At 49.3% G+C, this 21,644-nt stretch overlaps 1 protein-coding gene across 1 annotated transcript in view; it reads left to right on the top strand.

The window, feature by feature from the left end:
- The first annotated feature begins 2,123 nt into the window (after positions 1-2,123).
- The window catches only part of ddr1 (discoidin domain receptor tyrosine kinase 1), a 43,913-nt gene continuing 24,392 nt past the window's right edge, over positions 2,124-21,644 (top strand). Inside the window, exons 1-2 of the mRNA XM_056285635.1 lie at positions 2,124-2,452; positions 20,438-20,598. Of these exons, the coding sequence (XP_056141610.1) occupies positions 20,496-20,598 (103 nt within the window). The 5' untranslated portion in view covers positions 2,124-2,452; positions 20,438-20,495. The remainder of the gene's footprint in view (positions 2,453-20,437; positions 20,599-21,644) is intronic.

Below are 21,644 nucleotides of genomic sequence, written 5' to 3'. Positions count from 1 at the left end.
GACGACCCCCCGCGACCCTGAGTGAGGATAAGCGGTTTGGATAATTTATGGATAAGTTTATGTGCACATGTGCACGTGCGCAGACCTGAGTATGTGCACGTGTGTCTAGTTCTCAGTATTGTATTTTTGCCTATTGAGACACAGGCAAAACACACACACACACACACACGTACACAAGATAACATTTTGAGAGATGATAAATGATCTGTTGCCTGTCATCTTGCATACATTTCGTGAATTTATCACCTCGATGACTTCACCGCAGCCCCCCCCCCAAAAAAACCCCTCACAAAACATTTGACTTGGAACCAAACGAGTTCTATTTGAAGGCACTCATGAGACATTGTATGCACTTCACACTTCTTACACACGCGCGCGCGCGCACACACACACGCACACACGCAACATCCCTGCCACTTTGTGGTACTGTCCAGTAGGCAGTGTATCAGTACTACTCCCCCCCCACCCCGTTTATCCAAGGAGGAGCTCAGTGTTTGCTAATGACCTTTATCGTCCCACGTTGATGATTGAGCGCCGGCTGAATTTTCCCTCCTCTCTGTCAGGAGGGCAAGTACAAACACATACCGACGGGCGCTGCCCAGCCTGCAACTCTCTCCGTCTGTTTTTTTCCCCCAAGTCTTACTGGAGCCACTTTCATGTGTTGTTGTGCTCCGGTACAGCTTTTTTTCTTGAAACGTCAAGCCTGTATCTCACCTCTGCCCTGCCTAAAAAACGGATCCCATTTACGCGACTCTTTGGGTTCTTAGTGCCACCGCTGTGTTTCCGCGAAGCCCTCAATCTCTCAGTCATTACCGTGTAGCCCCGGGCAGTAATGGCGTACAGTTACAGTGGCAACACTCTGTAATAAAGTTGAGTAGAGTTAAACACAACGCTGGAGGAGGCCTGCGGGTCTGCAACGAAAGGCCCCGGCCGAGTGCTCGGGCGAGCGGGGGTGAAGGCGGAGGACAGACGATAAAACGCCTGTGGAGTTTATAAGTTTACACTGCGATGTGCTGGAACTGGAAATCAACACTTGCGGAAAAACAAAAAACAAAACCAACCCCCGGCCTCATCTCCCAGCTAGTTTAGAGGCAGGGAGGCATTGTTTTGCTACCCAAGGGTAACAACAAGGTGAAATAACTCCGCGTCCTGCTCCGGGATCACATGTCTTTTTTATTCTCACATTACCCCCAAATCTCCTCTCCTCTCCTCTCCTCTCCTCTCCTCTCCTCTCCTCTCCCCTCTTCTCTCCCCTCCTCTCCTCTCCTCTCCCCTCTCCTCTCCCCTCTCCTCTCCTCTCCTCTCCTCTCCCCTCTCCCCTCCTCTCCTCCCCTCCCCTCTCCTCTCCTCTCCTCTCCTCTCCTCTCCTCCCCTCTCCTCTCCTCTCTCCTCTCTTCTCCTCTCCTCTCCTCTCCCCTCCCCTCTCCTCTCCTCCCCTCTCCTCCTCTCCTCTCTCCTCCTCTCCTCTCCTCTCCCCTCCCCTCTCCTCTCCCCCTCTCCTCCCCTCTCCTCCCCTCCCCTCTCCTCCTCTCCTCTCCTCTCCTCCCCTCTCCTCTCCCCTCCTCCCCTCTCCTCTCCTCTCCTCTCCTCTCCTCTCCTCTCCTCTCCTCTCCTCTCCTCTCCTCCCTCTCCCCTCTCCTCTCCCTCTCCTCTCCTCTCCTCTCCTCTCCTCTCCTCTCCTCTCCTCTCCCCTCCCCTCCTCTCCTCTCCTCTCCTCTCCTCTCCTCTCCTCTCCTCTCCCCTCTCCTCTCCTCTCCCCTCTCCTCTCCTCCCCGCCTGCGAGAGGATAAAAATCCCATTCTCCCAGAGGACTCACATCGAATTTCACTCTCCGGCGTCGTGAAGGCGTAAGTCCCGCCCACGGGGGGCCGCGACTGGAGGGTGGCTTCGTAGAATATTCAAACAGGCACCTTGCTCGGCGCCGTGATTGGACACAGCCAGTGCAGTTATGTAAATGAGCACCTGGCGGCGTTCGTTGGCCCGGCGGTGAGCGGAGGGAGGTCGGAGGCGCGGCGCGGCGGCGGGCGGTGCGCGACGCAGAGAGCGAGCTAGCGGCTTGGGGAGCGGGGGCGCCCTCGACACCTCCTCCTTATTTATCCACCCGGAGCTGCGTGCGGCTCCCAGTCCCCAAGACTTGACAAGTCGGCGTTCAGGCGTCGGTTGGGAATCCGCTCTCGTGGGCCTGTGTCAAGAACTGCGGAGTAAACTCGGGGGTTTTAATTGTAGTTTTGGACAAAAAGGTCGAACGCGGCGCCGAGGCGCAACAGCTGCCCGGTACCACACCACCCCCCTCCCGGTACCGCTGGATTTACGGGCGCTTTCAGCGGCCGAATAATCCCGAAGGACGGACTCCGGAAAAGAAGTACGAATTTACTGAATCGAGTACAAAGTTTGCGGGCAGAAGTTGCGGCCGGCGGCGGCGGAGTGCGCCACTTCTCCGGGGTCTTCTTAGGTAAGTGGCGGCGCGTCGCCGGAACCGCCGAGCTACTCGGTTCCGTTTGACTTCCATCATCAGAATCTCACTTCTCGCGCGCGGCGGCGGCGGCGGCTCAGCAGCGGGCCGCGCGCCGCCGGGAGATTAGCATAAAGTATATTTGCGGCCATCTATTTGTAAGTGGCCAGACTTTGTCTGTCTGTCTGTCTGCCTGCCTGCCTGCCTGCCTATCGTTTGGCGTCTACGAGTCTCGCTGTCAGCCGGGAAGGCTGCTTTGGACGCCGGCCACGGGGCGGCTGGGAAGCGCGTACGAGGTGTAACGTTGCACCGATTTGCATGTTTGTATGCCCCCCCCCACATAATGGCATGTGCGCGGCCGTTCTGACTGCTTGGCCGAAGTATTACATGTTTATGTTACCAAGTGGCTCATAGGAAAGGACCGTAGCCAGGGAGCACACTTTTTTTTTATCCGAGGTGCAGAAAGCCTAAGTGGAGCCGGTTATTTTATAGCTTTACATTGGTTACCCCCCCCCCCCCCCCCCAGGAAATGTTGAGTTTTAGAACGCGTGATCCCGGCTTTGAGAGTCACAATGTAACCAACGGACAGAAAATCGAATGTAAGGACGAATGGTTGGAACTATCTTGGGGGTGGGAGGGAGGAGGGGGGGGGTTCTTAACTAGTTTCTGAAGTTAAGTAAATAAAACAAGCGACTACAACATAATCTGACTGCCCGTGATTATTCATCTACGTCGTTATCGTTATGGTCGACACACACGCGCGCGCGCGCGCGCACACACACAACCTGGGGCAAGTGTTCTGATTAATTAGGTGGTTTGCCTAATTGTTCACAGTGATGTAGCGCATTGTAACTGAATAGTGGGGGAAGTTCAGATGAGTGAAGGAGCACGTACTGAGCTGGGTAGCCCCATAGGCTCTGGTTGTTCTTATCCCTCTTGACTATCAGACGTGAGGGAAACAAGGTCGCTTATCACCGTGGGCTAAGTTCTAACTGGCTGAACTAAGGCTTATTTGGCGGATCGATACGACCCGAGAGCTTACAGAGAACTCTGCCCAGGCTTGGCTCTGGCATCAGCCTAATGGATGCACTGGCAGAGGGATGTATAACGACGTCAAAACACTTTTGTGCACAAAATAAAATCATGTTTATACACACATACACAAACACACACTCTCACACTCACACACACACACACACACACACATACACAGGCACAGGCACACGTAGTGTGAAGGTCCTGACAGAGGCCCAGACCTCAGTGACCTCATAGCTGGCTACGGAGGTGCGTAGTACAAACTTAAAATGTTCAACACTTTGGTGCAGTCTGTACTCATAAAACACGAGAAGACGTGATTCTCCGTCTGCTTGCTGACAACGGTTTAGGTTGATATCAAAGTGCCAGGCCTATAAACCCAGCCAGTCCGCCACACCCAGCCTGTCCAGCCTGGTTTGTTTTGCAGTAACGATCACGGTTTTCCGTGCTATGTGTTTCCACCTCTTCCCCCCTTAAGTTGTGAGCGAGCTGAACGGGCAGTGATGGGTTTTTTCCCCCGAAGTTGTCGTAAGTGATTAGCCAGTAAATCCACAGCCATGTTAGTCCCTACTTTCTTGCATTACACTGCACCCGAGAGTCTGCCGAGAAAACCGACAGGGTTAAACACAAAAGGAAATCCCTAGGGGATGCCAAGCCCTAAAAGTACGACAGACTTAACGACGCTTGATGTTAGACGAATAGGTCAATAAAATGCCCCGTGTTTAGCCTGACCTCACAGCGTCCAGGTGGCCATTGTCACACCGAGGTGGGACAGGGCGCAGCTATTAACCCCCGTGACCTCACTGCGTGGCAGGTGACCCCCCCCCAAATGGGGCGGAAGTGCTCGGGCTGCCTCCCTGTGGCGTGCACCTCTGGCCGTAAGTGGAGCGGGTCCTCCACTGGGAAGCAATCAGTCACCGAAACCAGCCCCGAGACCCAACGGAGCATGTGAACCGTGCTGGTAAAGAAAACATTTGCAGGTTTTCGGAGACGTGCTCAAACACTTTAAGACCTTTAAACACAACACACAGAAGAAACAAATTGTCTCGTTTTAAAGCGGTGTTGACAGTCAGTCCGTCATGTGCTACACCGAGTTCGTCATTTCGCCAGTGACAGACCAGTTCAGAGATTTACGTTAATGATTAGTCATGCATTAGGGTGAACCAGTTTTGACTTTGGGTGTGTCCTGTTTTGCAGACGGAGAGAGAGAAGGAGAGAGGGATGTAAAGGCGAAACTTTGGGGTATTTGGAGGTATAAATGTTAGTGTGTTGGTGGCGCTACTTGTTTGATTGTGTGCGCTGAGTTGACATTTGTGATGGAGCTGAAAGGGGCTGATTGGAGACTATATAATGGGGTTCAGTGAGTGATTATACTATACAGATCGAGGGGCTACCCGTCTCGCCAGTTGGAAAAACAACAAGAAGGTAGCTGTGTATAACTGGTGGGGGTGATGGCTGGGGGGGGGGGTGAGGAGGCAGTCCGGGTGAGTTGTTGCATGGTTTGGCTGTTGGGAGGGAGTTAGCTGGGGCTGCCTGTGGTATTTGCCAATTGATAGAGAGGCAATAAAAGGCGATTCTCTCTCAGTGTCCCTCCCTCTCCTCCTCTGCAGCAGAAGCTGGGACATTAAGTCAGGAGGAGACCTGTGTGTCGTTAGAGAGCCCCACTTTGGCCAGCACAGGTCCGCTGAAGCCTTCTCTAATGGGCATTTGGACGCGAGTTCTCCCAGAACGTCCCTTGAGGGCCATCGCCCTTGCATAACTGTCTCTCAGAGCAGCCGAGGAGAAGTGGATTACATAGTGGGATAACGCAGCTGGTAGTATGTGAGTATATTATGCAGGGGTGGGATTTTTTTTGTATCGATCCCAGTTTGTGCTGGTGGGCATTGGTGAAGATGAGTTCGATTGCACGTAGCCTAATTTGCACAGCGTTACGCACACACAATGCGATGGTTTATCCTTTAGCCGGCACTGTCAGTGAAAGGTCCATTTGTTATTTGCTTCAGGTTCAGTCTTCCGTCAGTTCTGGTCTCAGGATTTTGCAAAGTCAGATTGTGCTGGAGATTTTTTTTTCTTTTTTCGATGACTGATGTTTAAAAAAGGAAGTGAGGTTTACAGTTTTGCTGTACAAATAAAATTTTGCTTGCTTGCTGTACTGCTGTTGTGCAGCTTTTCGAACCCACACCCACACACACACACACACACACAGTGCATGTGAACAGAGTAGCTTACTAAGTGTTTATAGGAACATGTGACGGGTTAGTCTGGTTAATTATTGACCTCAGTCTGTTGTCCTCTAGCCAGGTCGTTGTTGAGGCGGAAGCTGCGTTTTGTGACTTCGTGTCTTTGTGTTTCTTCGCCTCTGCCTTTAATTCCCGATATAAAGGCGGATGAGTTGGAATTCTGAACATGAGTCGGTAGCAGATGCCTGCCTTCCAAGTTTTGCATAATCGCTCAATCTTCTTAGCGTGATGCATGACCATTATTGTTGGGAAACTAGAGTACAACAATGGGGATGGTTTTTTTTTTCAATGCCATCATTGTTATGAGACTTAAGCGTCCACAGAAGTCTTCTCAGGGCATCCGTTTGGTAGGCAGCAACTTCGCCGACTTCTTGGTTGCGGCGGTAATTAAGTCCCTCGACACACAGAAAAGGAACCGCCAAGCCGGAGGTGGGGGGGGGGGGGATTCAATAAGCACAAGGACTTGACACACTTACTTGCTACCTCTTTCTAAGGTACAGCATCATTTTAAGTTCATTTGAAACCAATTGAAAGCTAAGCTAATTTATCCTGTAGTCTAGACGGCTGGGTTTGTTTTCCCACCAGTAATTCTCTGATGGTTGGTCACCTGCGCAGCAGGCTTTTTAGTGACTCTTAGAGGACGTCGGAGAGGCGATGGGAGGGTGAGACTCCGAAGATAATCTGAAATACTCTTGAACTTGCCTGGGAAATGTCTTGGGGGAGTTTTCAAATCTAATGTAAAAGCAGTGCAGAACTGTATTTGCTCCCCCCCCTCCCCCTGTCTCTATCTCCAAAAACACCAGCCCATCCTCAGGCGAACCATCCGTGTCCCTGACTCTTAACTCCTCTCCGACATCAAGCATACCTTTGATGCTGTAATTGGTCATTCTGGCAATCTGTCTCTCTTTTATCTTCATCTTACTTGCAACATGATTTCTCTCTTCATCTTCGGTCGCCCTCCATTCACTTTGAAGCGGCGCCGGATCATTCGTCTAGCTTCCCGCCTCCTGTCGTCATCAATCTCGCCTTCTCCGGCCTCCTCTCCCCGACTCTCCTTCCCCCTTCTGCGGGTCGGCTCATATGCGTTCGCTGTGCCCGGGGACGGTAACCACAGCGTTGCTGGTCTGAGCAGGCCGGGGGTGTGCAGTCGGCGGCTGAGGGCTTTGCAGCTGATGTTGTCATTGAGGCTTGTCAGGGGGATCCCGTACCTTTTGATAGCACACGAAGTTCCTCGGCATAAGCCCGTAAACACCCAAGTATTGGATGTTGGTGAAATGTAGGTATGTGTCATGGTGTGTGAGCGCTGGATATCAAAGGCCGGATTCAGTTCTTGTACTTTTGATGAAACTTTTAATGATCCGTGTGGGGAAACTTGAGTCACCACCGCAGAGGAAAAAGTAGGAATAGGAGTGGGAATGGAAAGGGGGAAAAAAACAAGATGAAAAATGACATGAGTAAAAACACAAAAATTAAGCGCATATTAAAACGTAATTAGCACAGAAACGCTTCGGTCGTATTCCCCAGAGAGGTTGAGATCATGAAAATTTAAGAAGGATCCGTAGCCTGGCGGGTTAGTTCGTTGCCTAGCAACACGGCGATCGCCAGTTCGAATCCCCGTGTTGCCTCCGGCTTGGTCGGGCGTCCCTACCGATGCAGTTGGCCGTGTCTGTTGGGTGGGAAGCCGGATGTGGGGATGTGTCCTGGTCACTGCACTAACGCCTCCTCTGGTCGGTAGGGGCGCCTGTTCGGGGGTGGGGTGGGGGGGGTGGGGGGATAGCATGATCCTCCCATGCGCTACGTCCCCCTGGCAAAACTCCTCACTGTCAGGTGAAAAGAAGCAGCTGGCGGCTCCACGTGTATCGGAGGAGGCATGTAGCCCTCCCCGGATCGGCGGAGGGGGTGGAGCAACGATCGGGACGGCTCGGAGGAGTGGGGTAATTGGCCAAGTACAATTGGGGGAGAAAAAGTGGTCCATCCTATCCATCATCCAAACCGCTTACCCTGCTCTCAGGGTCGCGGGGATGCTGGAGCCTATCCCAGCAGTCATTGGGCGGTAGGCGGGGAGACACCCTGGACAGGCGGGGAGACACCCTGGACAGGCGGGGAGACACCCTGGACAGGCGGGGAGACACCCTGGACAGGCGGGGAGACACCCTGGACAGGCCGCCAGATCCATTTTGCATTATCGCTGTGCACCAACAGTTAAAAGACGGAAAAAAAAATGTCACAAGTCCGCAAGTATCGCATTCTAACAACTATACTTGTATGTTTTCATACAGTTACTCGCAGCGAGGGACTCGAGTCGTTTTATAGGTTAGGCTGAACGACGGTGAGACGTTGCCTCAGTGCTCCTATGAGCGCCGAGCCGAGGCCAACCGTGACGCACGCCGAGCTTCGTCATGTGTCACACTACCATATTCCAGTTTCGCGAGTTATCGTTTTTGGATGGAGATGAAGAAGCCCATAAAAGATGGGAGACTCGCAAACCTCAAAAGCCAGAATTCGCTCAGTCTCCCCCCCCCCCCTCCTCTCTTTTCTGCTCTGCTCCAACTGACAAACCTGCATGTGTTTTCGGCCGAGTTGAGAGCACACCCCTGATGCGGAATACCAACAGTAGTAATTGTGGCTGCCGGCGAGTAACAAAGCCTTTGAAACGCTGCAGCCAGTTGAGAGGAGAAGAATAACTGTGCAACATCAAAGCCTGCTGCTTCTTTTTTTTTTTTTTTCTCCCCCTTTTCCGTTTCACCTCGATAAATTTCGGGTTGCAACGGCATTCACCTTGAGTGGAGAGGACGTCACCCACCTCCCTCCTCCACCATCTGCTCCCTCGAAGGGGGTTCGGAGGGGCAACGTTAGGATCAGCGAACTGTCTTCTGAAGTGTAATTCGGTTCTTTTTAGGGGGGCCTTTTTTTTTTTTTTCCTGTTGGAAGAAGGAGCTGGTCTGCTAGTGGGATAAAAGTATCGGTCTTCGCCCGAGGCTTTAAACAGCGATGGAGTGTCTGTGTGCGTGCATGTGTGTGTATTTGTGTGCCGTGTCTGGCACAGAATTTCAGCGAGGCTCAGCATTCCCATTAATCAGGTTGCCACAAACTTGGGAGCTTAATTGTGTTTCTGTGTTGTGTACGCGTGTTTATTCCTGTTTGTCTGGTGCAGTAGTCTAACAATGTGTGCGGCACGGGGATATCGGGAGGCTCTCTCTCCTCAGCTGTCATTTTATAAGGAGTAAAAAGAAGGCCGTGAGGAGAGAGTCTGTTTTTCTCACTCTGACTCAAAATGCTGAGTCTCGCTGAACACATTCCGGTCTGACCTGATCTCTCTCTCCCTCTCTCTCCCTCTCTCTCTTTCTTTTTTCTCTACCGCAAGCCATTGCTTCCTCCTTTTCCTCCTTTCTATTTCAATAGCTGCTTGCTGGATGAATAGTCATCTCGCTTTATCTTACACTTGGTCCTCTGAGTCAGCCAACTGAGATAAGATGAGGTGTTTCCTTCCACCGTGGCGTTGTCTCTCTGTCTCTTTTATCTCTTGCTTTCTCTCTCTCTCTCTCTCTCTCTCTTGCTGTCTCTCTCTCTCTCTCAGTGGCAGTTTAACAGGGTGTTTTCTCTCCGCCAGTTGTTAGAGTAGCACTGTGCTGTAACATACCTCTCCTTTCTCTTTTTCCCCCCCGTCTTCCTCTCCGCCCACCGCTCCTTTTCTGACAGGTGGCAGTGAGACGGTGCAAATTGAATTCGGGGAATTGGGCTGCAGCTCGCTGCCACACCGCAGCCCTCCAACGGCCTCTCAGTGGTGTCAAACTAGCGTTGATTGTCCACATGCGTTCTGCCGCTGTGCTGTCATATTAGCACGCTGATGACACATCAGACCTGCTGTGCTCTTATAATGGAAAATAAGACGTTCGGTTTTGGGCATTCGGGCTTCGGTGGAAGGTCATTCTTAGCACTAACCCCGTCTGACTGTACTCGTGTGGGTTCATTCGCATGCAGCACAGGACTCGGGTTTGTTCTTACTGGAGGACGAAGAGACAGCTCCATTTAGTGGTTATTACTGAAAAGTGAACTTGCACTTGTTCCAAACTCAAATAGATTACGCAGACGAAATGAGAGCGGTTAGAGATGAGGTGGGTCCATCTACGTGTTCTGACATGTACGGAGCGCTGAGAACTGAAACAGGATGACGGGAGGAGGTAGTGCGAGTTAAAACCAGTTTTGAAGGGAAAGTTGGAAACACGTCTGACTGGCATATCGCTGTCGCCATACATGTACAGGTAGATAACATCTGATTTATACTGTACAGTAAATAGGGCACGAAGATAGTCCATGATGATTCCCTGAGGTGCACCTCTGGGTTTGTCAGGCATAAGATGCGTAGGACAACATACTGTTGTTTATTTTAGTTCAACCCTTGTCATCGTGGAATGGTAAGTTCTGATCACCCACCTCCTTTTGTACTGTGGGTTGTTCTTTATCAGGTAGAAGATTAAGGTAAAATCATTTTAATCGTCTATACACCGTCATACATGTCTACATACCACCCCGTGCACTATCGTGTTGGATTTGGACTCTGTCAGGACAATATAGTATATTTGGTTGCGCGTTCAGACTCATGTAATTGTGTGTGCAAACTAAACCAGTATTGGTAAAGGCCAGTAATGCAGAGTAAGAGGAAAATATCGAGAGAAAATGTCCCGTCTGTGCTGCATTATTTCTGTGCTGACTGCTAGCTTTTCACTATTTGCCCAATGTTTTTGGCCATGCTTCATTTGCTTCAAACAAACCTGTGGTAATCAGTCACCATATGTCTATGTCTGCTGTGCAGATATGTTGAAGAATGCTGCAGCTGATGTGGAGCGAGAAGGCCAATTGGATCTGCTCCCAAGTAGGAAGGAGTAGAGGGAATAGAAGGCTGAGGAAAACAAGGTTTGAGAGGATGATGGCTTTACCTCTAGTTGTCATTGATTTTTGTCCCGTTGCAGTTGTTTGATAATGAGCTTTATCACCATTTCTACCCGTTTCGCACCAGCCCTCAAGTCACCGTTCATGGGTTTTTATGCAAATCTATTGCGTTAGCTGCTCGGGAATTGGATTCGTTCAGGGCTGTTTTGTTGCATGCGGCTGCTTTATGGCGCTTTCATGCTGTGTTTGGGCTACCAGGCAGTAAGGTGTTTTGAATTAGATTACTTTGGAAAGCAGGGAGCTGTTTTAATGAGTCATGACACATGTAGCGAAGCCAAGCCATTGCTGGATGCGCCTTTTTAAACCCCCTAATTTTTCTCTGAACATACTACCTTTTGTCTTTTACCATGGCTCTTAACACACTGCACTCGTCTTTCACTTAAGTTGTTTTCTTTCCTTGTTTTGTCTTGTTTATGTACTTTAGGAAAAAAGGAAAAGGAAAGGAAAAGTGAAAAGGAAAGCGTGGCTCAATTGTTTTTTGGCCATCATGACTGTTTTTCCCTCCCTTGCGATTCCCCTCTCTCAGTGACTAATCCTTACTCCCTCCCTACTTCCTCCTCCCCTGGTTTGAGATTCCACAACCCTGACTGGTACTTGCTCGTACAGATGAATAGTGTGACACATGGCCACACAATTTGGATGAACTGTGATTGATCACCACTATGACCAGAACAGTAGTGCATAACACAATACAGTGTCTATGGCTTCCTGACACATCATGGGACTGTCATCTTCTGTAGATGAAGATGCCCAGTTAATGGTTTTATTTCATTCAGTTACGAGATGATCCAGTTCAAGGTGGTCTTCTATTGAAAAATAATGACCGCTGTGGAGTTGGGTTCACCTCTGTGAAGATTATCCTGCTTATTACACAGCTTTACCTTGAGATAAGTCAGTAAACTGGCATAAAATAATCATTTAAAATTATTCTTTTGGCCCACAAGCTTCTGGACGTCTGTGTATATTTAGCTTGCTCACATTATTAGCCTATAAGGCTTCATGAAGCACAATGATTTGGAATGAAGCGAAATGGTGATGAGGCCATAGCTTGACAACGGTCTGCTAGTCAGAAATAACCACATAATGCTTTAATTGACCAATCAGAATTGAGTGATCAACATAGCTGGGTAATGAATGTTTGAGTAACAACAGTCAGCTTAAAGACAGAATGTGAAACCTCACAGGTGTTGAAGCAATGTCCTCGCTGAGCACACAGTCTCTCGACCCTTCAAATTAAAGCTGCTATAGGGAACGTTTATTTTGGGCAGAATTTGGTGAAATTGTCATTATATAATGTCAGCAATCAGTAAAACAAGCGTTCTGGGAAAAAAAAATCCAGTCTCTGTCTGCCAGAGGCTCTGTATTCAGTCTAATTCTGCCTGTGAGAAATCTCACCACGCCTGAAGGAAATGAACCAAATGAACCGGCTCTGAGCGAAGAGAGGTTTCTACTAGTTTGTGTGCATAGCTCACTGATCATGCACATTGTGAGCACAGCGGAGACAGAGTCAGAAGTGTTCAAAGAAGAAGTTGAAAAAGTGCTTTTTTGTGAACAATGTCGGTATAATTAAGAGATTCGCTGGAAAAAAGTTTTACATGCATAGATTATCAGCTGCAATACATTTTACTGTCTTCATCACATTAATACCAGTCCTGGACAAAAGTTGCCATGCAAGTAGCTGTTACTTTGGAACTAGGGAGCTTGCTGTGGTGGTTCCAGGGGGTGACAGCTGCCACCCTCAAAAAAAGGCCTTGCCACACCAGTTGCCAACCTATTTGTAGGCAGTTAATATTTTTTAAAAATGGTGTTGAAAGTTCATAATTTTTCTCCGTAATAAACATTTTTGGTGGGTGTCGGACTCCGCCAAGGTTGTCCCTTTTCTCCGATTCTGTTTGTGATATTCATGGACAGGCTCTCAAGGCGCAGCCAAGGTGAGGAGTGTGTCCATTTTGGGAACCTCTTAATTGCATCTCTGCTCTTCACAGATGATGTGGTTTTGTTGGCTTCATCAGAACGCGACCTCCAGCGCGCACTGGGGCGGTTTGCAGCTGAGTGGGAAATGCCCGGGATGAGAGTCAGCACCTCCAAGTCTGAGGCCATGGTTCTCTACCGGAAAATGGTGGCTTGCTCCCTCCGGGCTGGGGATGAGTTGTTGCCTCAACTGAAGGAGTTCAAGTATCTTGGGGTCTTGTTCACAAGTGAGGATAGGATGGAGCGGGAGCAAAGCTCTCAATTTATAGTCAATCTTTGTTCCAACCCTCACCTATGGTCATGAGCTTTGGGTAGTGACTAAAAGGGTGCAATCGCGGATACAAGCGGCTGAGATGAGTTTCCTCCATAGGGTGTCTGTCTGAGCTCAGCCTTAGAGATAGAGTGAGGAGCTTGGACATCCGGAGGGAGCTCGGAGTAGAGCCACTGCTCCTTCACATCGAAAGGGGCCAGTTGAGGTGGTTCGGACATCTGATTAGGATGCCTCCCTGGCGCCTTCCTTTGGAGGTTTTATGGACACGTCCAATTGGGAGGAGACCCCGGGGTAGACCCAGAACTTGCTGGAGGGACTACATGTCCACTCTGGCCTGGGAACGCCTTGGGATCCCCCAGGAGGAGCTTGAGGGTGTTGCTGGGGAGAGGGATGTCTGGAGTGCCCTACTTAGCTTGCTGCCACTGTGACCCGACCCCGGAGAAGTAGCTGATAATGAGATGAGATGGTGTAAACTTATTTACTCACTAGTTAAGAATTCAACCTGGCCCGGGAAAATCCACCGATCGGTGTCACTGCTATTCCATCTCAGCTCAATCCTTGCGTGCCTATTGACTCTGTAGTCTGCCACTGGTGCTAAGCGACAGGCTTTTATTCGTTTAGTGTTGCTGTATGTTTAAAATGTTTTTACAAGAATTTTACTGTGTGAAACAGTGAAATATGTGTGATAGATAACCACCAAATCCTCCTCTCCACACTCACCGAGCTTGGTATTTCAGGATCTGCCCTCCACTGGTTCAAGTCCTACCTCTTGGGGAGATCTTTTAGAGTATCGGGGATGGGGGTGTCCAAACCACATGGCTTATCAACAGGGATACCACAAGGGTCAGTGCTTAGTCCCCTCCTCTTCTCAATATACACCTCCTCACATGGTGCAATCATCCGCTCCTATGGTTTCTTATACCATTGCTATGCTGATGATACCCAGCTCTTCATATCGTTCCCGCCAGATGACCGCACAGTCTCAGCACGGATATTATCACACCTTGCTAATATCTCTGCATGGATGAAAGAACACCACCATCAGCTTAACCTATCTAAGGCTGAGCTCCTTGTCATCCCAGCCAGTCCATCCTTACAACAACAGATCATTATCCAGCTCGGATCAACCCAACTCATGCCCACAACGTCTACCCAAAACCTGGGTGTCATGATTGATGACCAACTAACCTTTAAGGTTCACGTGGCCTCGATTGCTCTGTCAAGCCGATTTGCCCCATACAACATCAGGAAGATTAGACCCTACCTGTCTGAGCATGCAGCACAACTTCTGGTACAGGCTGTTGTTATATCACGCATTGACTACTGCAACTCCTTACTGGCAGGTCTCCCTGCATGCACTTTCAAACCTCTGCAAATGATCCAGAATGCGGTGGCATGTCTGGTCTTCAACTGATCTAACACAGTACACGTCACTCCGCTGTTCATATCCCTCCACTGGCTCCCAGTTGCTGCCCGCATCAAATTCAAAACCTTAACAAAACAGCAACAAAAACAGCTCCTGCCTACCTGAACTCCATCATTCAGATCTATACTCAGTCCTGCTCACTACGCTCTGCCAATGAAAGGTGCCTGGCACTTGCGCCACAATGGGGCCCTAAGTCACTAGCCCGACTCTTCTCTTCTGTAGTTCGCCGGCGGTGGAACGAGTTACCAAACACCATTCAATCCACTGAGTCCCTCTCCTATCTTTAAGAAGAAGCTAAAGACCCAGCTCTTTCTCAAACACCTCGACACCTGATGGTATTTTTAAAAAAAATCGCTTCTATGCACCCTATGCATTGTCTTTATGCGCTGCCTGTTGACACCTATGTCCTATCAGACTTGAACCTAGTTTTTTTTACACTTGCGTTGTTGCCTCCAGAGTAGATCCTTGCTTGTGTTGTATTAGCTCTCAGATGTATGTCGCTTTGTATAAAAGCGTCTGCTAAAAGAAGTTGTAATTGTAAATCGTGCTCAATTACATATCTCACATTCAATGTGTGAGAGTTTGCAGACCTGTGTGTTAAATAGAAAGAACGAAATCTACAACAGCAAAGGTTGACTGTTAATAGCCGGCTCATAGCCTAGCTATAGCTCATAGCCTGCTAGCTAATCTCATGAATCATGTACCCAATACAATATATGGCATGGTTTTAACCTACAAATTATTCCCACAGCGCATGTGCAACTGCCGCCATGGGCTATGCGTCCCAAATTGTGGTCGCTCACTCACTGATGAACGACCTGAGAGGGACATTTAGTAGGATGCGCTCACAACTACTTACGTGCAGCACAGGTGCGCTGTGGGTCTGGACGGTTTTGTGCTTGTTTTTCATTTTGAATGAATACTAGATTATAATTGCTGTATTATTGTTCTGTGTACTTGCAGTGTTATTCTTTTTTCTTGTGTATATTTGACTGTAAATTGAATTTGTATCTGTGACTTGTATAGCATACTTTTACTGTGATGTATATTTTGTATTTTCCTGTGATGCTGCTGCAGACTGCAGTTTCCCCTAGGGGACAAGAAAAAGCTGTCTAGCTCTAAAAACACTCAATAAAAAATATTCTGACAAAAAAACAAAAACAAACTGTAATTGTGAGTCTTCATTGCATGTGTGACAAAATATATGAATATTGTCTCTGATAGTTGCTTAAACTTCTTTTAGAAATAAACAGGACTAGGTTAAGTCCATTATCCAAACCCCTTATCCTGACCTCAGGGTCGCGGGGATGCTGGAGCCTATCCCAGTAGTCTAGGTTAAGTGTTCAACAAAAAACTTTATTTTATGTTGTCTCATTATTGTGTGATTCACATGCTTTAAAAAAAATCACCAGAATGCGGGAAATTAAGTCTCTGAAAATCAAATTTGTCAGGGGGAGATAACCTTTGCCCCCCCCAGCTGGAACCTCATGCCACCCCAAGTATAACTTGCTAAAACCTCCACTGGTGCTTTGCCTATATGTAAAACATCGCTCCACAACAACACCGTTAAAACTGGTTCTGTCAGAATTGCTCAGTTCTTCAATTCAAAGTTGACTAAGGCAGTTTTATTCCCCTCCATTAAATCCCCTCAGGGATTACTAATCCTGTTTTTCTTTTGGGTGGCACGGTGGCGCAGTGGTTAACGCGGTTGCCTCACAACAAGAAGGTCCTGGGTTTGAGCCCCGGGGTAATTAAACGCTGATGGGTCATCCTGGGTCGTCCTCTGTGGGGAGTTTACATATTCTCCCCTTGTCTGTGTGGGTTTCCTCCGGGGGCTCCGGTTTCCTCCCACAATCCAAAGACATGTAGGTCAGGTGAATCGGCCGTACTAAATTGTCCCTAGGAATGAATGGGTGTGTGTTTGTGTGTCGGCCCTGTGATGGCCTGGCGGCCTGTCCAGGGTGTCTCCCCGCCTGCCTCCCAATGACTGCTGGAATAGATTCCAGCATCCCTGAGAGCAGGATAAGTGGTTAAGATAATGGATGGATGGATGTTTTTCTTTTGCTTTATTCCGAAAACGAAAATCGTATCATCACCGCATACTAAAATTTTCAATAATCATTTCCACGAAGATGCTTTTCTGTTGGTAATGTGAGATGTTTCTTTTTCTTTTCCAGCTTCAAAATGTTTTGTTCTTTTGTGTGAATCAGATTCCATGTGTGAGCAAACTTACTTGGCTGGGAATAAACTCTGACTTCCACTTCCTCCTGTCTAGAAATGATTGATAGAGTGGCTGACCCGACGCCACCAGTTCAAGTGAAGGAAATATTGGATTGAATCAGTGGTTTTATGGAGCTTGATTAAGAAAAGCTGAAGGGAATTCTATCAAGACCGCTCAAGGACTTCTCTTAGACAGCAGCAGTGTCATCAACCGACTTTACTCCATCCATCCATCCATCCATCCATTATTTATACCTGCTTAATCTACTCGGGGTCGCAGGACCAACTGTACTCCGAGCCTTTCAAATGGGTTTTCTATGAAGGAAAGGCTAGTTCCTCAAGGCTATCCCTTCATGACTAACATCCCCAACTAACAGAGGCCAGCTCATTCTCAGGAAAGCCGTCACTTGAACTTGTTTCCGTGGCCGTTACTGTCTCAGCTTTCAAAGTTTTTACCCGAGATCAAATTGTCCTTCCCTGTCGAGGACCGAGCGACTGCCGGTGCCCGCTGCCTCGCTAACTTCCTCAGACGGACGGAAATCCAAAACAAAGAGCTCACTCCTCTCGCTCCCCAGTGGCCATTAGTCATGTCTGACTGAGGCAGTGTGCTTCTCTATCTGGCTCTGATTGTAGACTTCACACGTCGAGGGACTGCACAGTGAACAACGAGTGATTTACAGTCAAAAAAGGCCAGGCTTGTACTTACTAAAGTGGCGCCTTTGTAGTAGTGGGAAGAAAAACAAACGCTAACAATTGGTGCCAACATGAAGGGCAGTCTCAGAAAGATGCAAGAAGTGTCGACGCCAAGGCGGTCTTGCCAATTTTTAACTCGAAGTTATCTAATAATAGAGCCTGGCACGCTGTCCTCCATGATGCAACAGTGACTTAACTTCAAAAGACCTCCTTCTCTCCCTCTCACCCGGGTCCTCTGCTCTCCCTCTGTCTCCCCGTCACTTGTGCTTCATTGTATGGGGGCAGAAACAACAGCTGGTCGTAAGTATTCATTAGCCTCGCCGGTGGATTACTCCAGACAAATTGTGACGGTGGGGATCAGGCTCCACGGTGCTCGGTCCCCACCAGAACACAGCCGGCCCTTCTCCCTCGCGATGAGGCCCGACCACAGCTGTTCAGCACCACTTGACCCATCCGACAACAGTGTTCTTGGATGGCTCCGCGCGAGTTTGCTTGTGTTCGCAACCTTTTATCTTGTTGTTCTTGTTCTCTGTCCGTAACCTCGGGCGGACCCTTGGGCCGCTTCCCTTCCCCCCCCCCCCCCCCCCGTGGGGTCGGCTGTTTGGGGAGCGATTTCCCCGCTGCCCCATTGTCGAGGAGCTTGCTGATTTCGTGGACCGTGCTAGTTTACGTGGGATTGTTGACTCCGTCAACTTCCCAGCCCCGGTTCTCCACACTTCGCCTCGCCGTGCCGCCGCAAGCTCCCGATATTTCAACGTGGCGTCGTCTGGAATGCTCGCACTTTCACACTCGTTTGGACACCTTGCATGGGTTCTTAAAACAAGCTGTCGCCCATTGTTTCCTTTTCTTTCTCCCTCTGTGTCTCTCCATCCCCCCTCTCTCTCTCACACGCTCCCTCTCTCTCTCTCTCTCTCTCTCTCGCACCAAGGATGTGTGTTGTGTAGAGCCTGCCTTTCTTTCTGGACAGCTGCACTGGCTGGCTATCCCTGAAATCTCCTCTGTGCCTAGCCCACCACAGACACTTGTGCATGCATGTGTGCGCACACACACACACACACACACACACACACACACAGAGGCAATAACTCAACCTTCTCTACACCACCCTCTTTCCCCCACTCTCACATGTACACACACACACATGCACACACACACAAGCGTTCATTGATGTCATCATGGCTCTCGTTCCTCCTTCTCTACCTTATTCATTCTGTCTGTGTCTGTGTTGACTACACTCTTCATTCTTTTTCCATGCACCCCCTCTCCCCCTCCACCACCACCACCACCACCACCACCGGCCCGCCACCCTGTGTCACTACAGCTGTGTGTCAGCTGTCAGCCTGGCCCAGTCTAGGCAGAGATGAAGCCGCAACACAGGGTCTACAGGGAGGCGAGGCTGGGGCCCTCTTTCACTCGCCGCCCTTCTCTCTTGCGCTCTCCCTCTCTCTCTCTCTCTCTCTCTCCCTCCCTCCCTCTCTCTTGCTCTCTCTCCCCCTCTCTCTTGCTCTTCGTCCTTCTCTCTCTCTCTCCCTCTCTCAAGCCCTCTCTCTCTCCCTCTCTCTCTCCCTTCCTCTCTCTCTCTCTCCCTCCCTCTCTCTCTCTTGCTCTCTCTCCCTGTCTCTCGCTCTCTCTCCCCCTCTCTCTTGCTCTTCGTCCCTCTCTCTCTCTCTCCCTCTTTCAAGCCCTCTCTCTCTCCCTCTCTCTCTCCCTCTCTCTCTCCCTTCCTCTCTCTCTCTCTCTCCCCTCTGCCAGCTGTCCCCCCCCCCCTTAAAACCACCCCTAATCATAAGGTTTCTCTCCCCTGCTCTATTGCACGAGTCCCTTTGTCCTCCTGGAACTCCTCCACCCACACCCTCAGAAATAGAATGGAGCTCGGAAATCTGCTGGAAATTCTCATGGTCCACCGAATAAATTAGTTTGGCGGAGTCATATCGGCGTTGTCAGCCGGGAACCATGCATCAGAGTAAGCTTTTCGGAGAAGTGGAAAAGAGAGCCAATTTTCCACCAGATGAATTTATATTTTTGATTACATTCAACATTTCTGTGTTTTCCTTCAGCGTGCTCTCGGGGGCCCGGGGGCTGTGAAGTTCAACAACTGAAATATAAATGTCAGCGTTACAGTATGTAAACTTCCAGGTGAAGTAAGAGAAAGGGTGACAATAATCGCGGCCGGCACTTTGATGAGTGAGTCGTTTCCTTTGTTCCTGCCTAGCGCAGACACTGGCCCATTGTCCTGATTAACTACCTCGCTCTCTTTCTCTCCCACTCGTTTACTTTCTTTTCCTTATTGCGTTCCTTTCAAGTCTCACTCCCGCATTTCTGCGCTTGTAAAGGCTCCTTTATTATTTATTTAAAGCCGCTGCTCCGGCCAGGTGCTGCAGATAGGCTCGGACTTCTTTTTCCAACAAGAAAGAAGCCTTGTAATAACCCAGCTGGAGAAAATATGATTTGCCGTTTCAGATACAGGAGGCAAAAGAATTCACGGGAGAAAGTTCGCCCCAACTAATTAGCCTACCGTCAATTACCAAGCGGCATGTCGCCTCCTAAATACACAAATGCACAAATGCATAGATGAAGTGTTGTTGCATCACCATCCGACGCTTCCGTAGCTGCGGCAGAGAAACAGATCGGGGTGTGAAAGTGGCTGTTGTCGTGCTGCTTTGTGCTCGTTTCTCCGGGGGTCGGCCTGTTCCTCGGCTTGGGTTGTGGTGGAGCGGCGCGAGACAAATGACTTCTCGAGATGTGCTGCGCTTATCCAAGTGGATTTGATTGAGCGAATTGATTTATTGACAGAAGAGGTTCGCCGGCGCACACTCTGTAGCCTCAGGTAGGAACAGAGTTTGGTGTGTGTGTGTGTGTGTTTGGGGGGGGGGGTAAATGCCCAAGCTCAAAGTTTGATTTATGTTGCTGTCTCATTATGATTACCTTGAATCGACCCGAAGGATGTTTGGTTCCGTCCCGAAAGGAACGGGTGTGAGAATTCAGTCCTGAAGTGCAGGTAGACTTCATGTAGTGTTTACTAGGAGTGTATCTGCTGGTCTGTAATGGTATCCATCCACACCATCTCACCAGTGAAGCAGCGCTTCATCATTTGCAGTAACCAGTTCCAGTTGGTGATTTCTAAATGTCACTCCTCGCCCCCCCCCCCTCTGTCTGTCTCCTCTCTCTCTCTCTGACAGGTATGCCTGTGGTCATCAGTGTGTCTTCGGACAGGTAACCAGGTGTGTTGCTGCTGTCATGGCCGCCACGCAAGCCCTGCGACTGTGGCTTGTAGTCGTGGTCATGGTCCCGGTGGAGCTGGTGTCGTCCTCACAGGACCACGAGTGGCACTTTAACTCAGGTGAGAGGCCAAAGGTTATAGACCGAACTCAACAAAAGACATCTAGACACGTCCATATGAATTCTTAGCGTCTTTATGATTCCAACAGTTTTTTTATTTTGATTTGTTAGACCATCAGCTTGCCTTGCAGAAAAATGAAGATGTCTTATACTTATTCCCAGTTGGTTTTTACTATTTCCATACTATTAAAGGGTCTTTCCAACCCCCCCCCCCCCGCCCCCCACCACGTCTGTATCTGTCCTGGTCTCTTTCCATCCTTCCATCGTTCTGCACGTACATTGTCCTACATACATTCTTAGATCAGTGTGATATGTGACTCCCATCAGCTATCAGCAAGCTATCCCGTGTTGTCTCCCTGTCTGCCGGCCAGTCGCGTGTAATATGAGCGTGAGGCAGTGGAACGGTACCCGCTAATGTACAGGCAGCTTGTGAAAGTGTCACTCAAAACATTGAAGAGGGACTGAGTGCATTGGGGGGCGGGGGGGCAGTAAGTCTGAGCCCACCAGGCGTAACCAGAGAGGACTGTTTGCTGCATAGTCGAGCGTCTAACAGCATCTACCAGACGATGAATGGGACTACAGATAGATAGTTAGATAGATCGATAGATAAGGAACAAGGGCCTATTCATCTGTCTGCAACAGCAGATTACTAGACCATGACCGAATTCACCCAAACAAGTTTTGTTGCATAACAAGTACAGAATCAACATCAGAATGATCCATGTCCGCTATTGTAATCACTTCCAGGCTTGTGCATAGGACCGGGGCAAGGGTTAATACCCTAACTTACAGTTTGAATGCAGCTCGTGTGTTAATGCTGTCTCTGGCACATTATGCCTGGTGAATGCAACCTTGACAGCCCCACCACAAGGCTTCAGTGCATGGGCAAGTATGCATACATTGGAAAAGAACATAGTGGGAAGGTTCACAAATAAGATGAGTGACGTTAGGAGAGACCGAACGAGGGAATAGGAGAAAGAGGTGGCGGGATGGGCAAGGCGCTCGCCCCCACCGGCAGTGTGATGATGTAATGAAACAGGCACCTAT

This window comes from Lampris incognitus, chromosome 9 (assembly GCF_029633865.1).
Source record: "Lampris incognitus isolate fLamInc1 chromosome 9, fLamInc1.hap2, whole genome shotgun sequence".
NCBI classification, from domain to species: Eukaryota; Metazoa; Chordata; class Actinopteri; order Lampriformes; family Lampridae; genus Lampris; species Lampris incognitus.
This window is presented reverse-complemented; position numbering and strand designations above follow the sequence as displayed.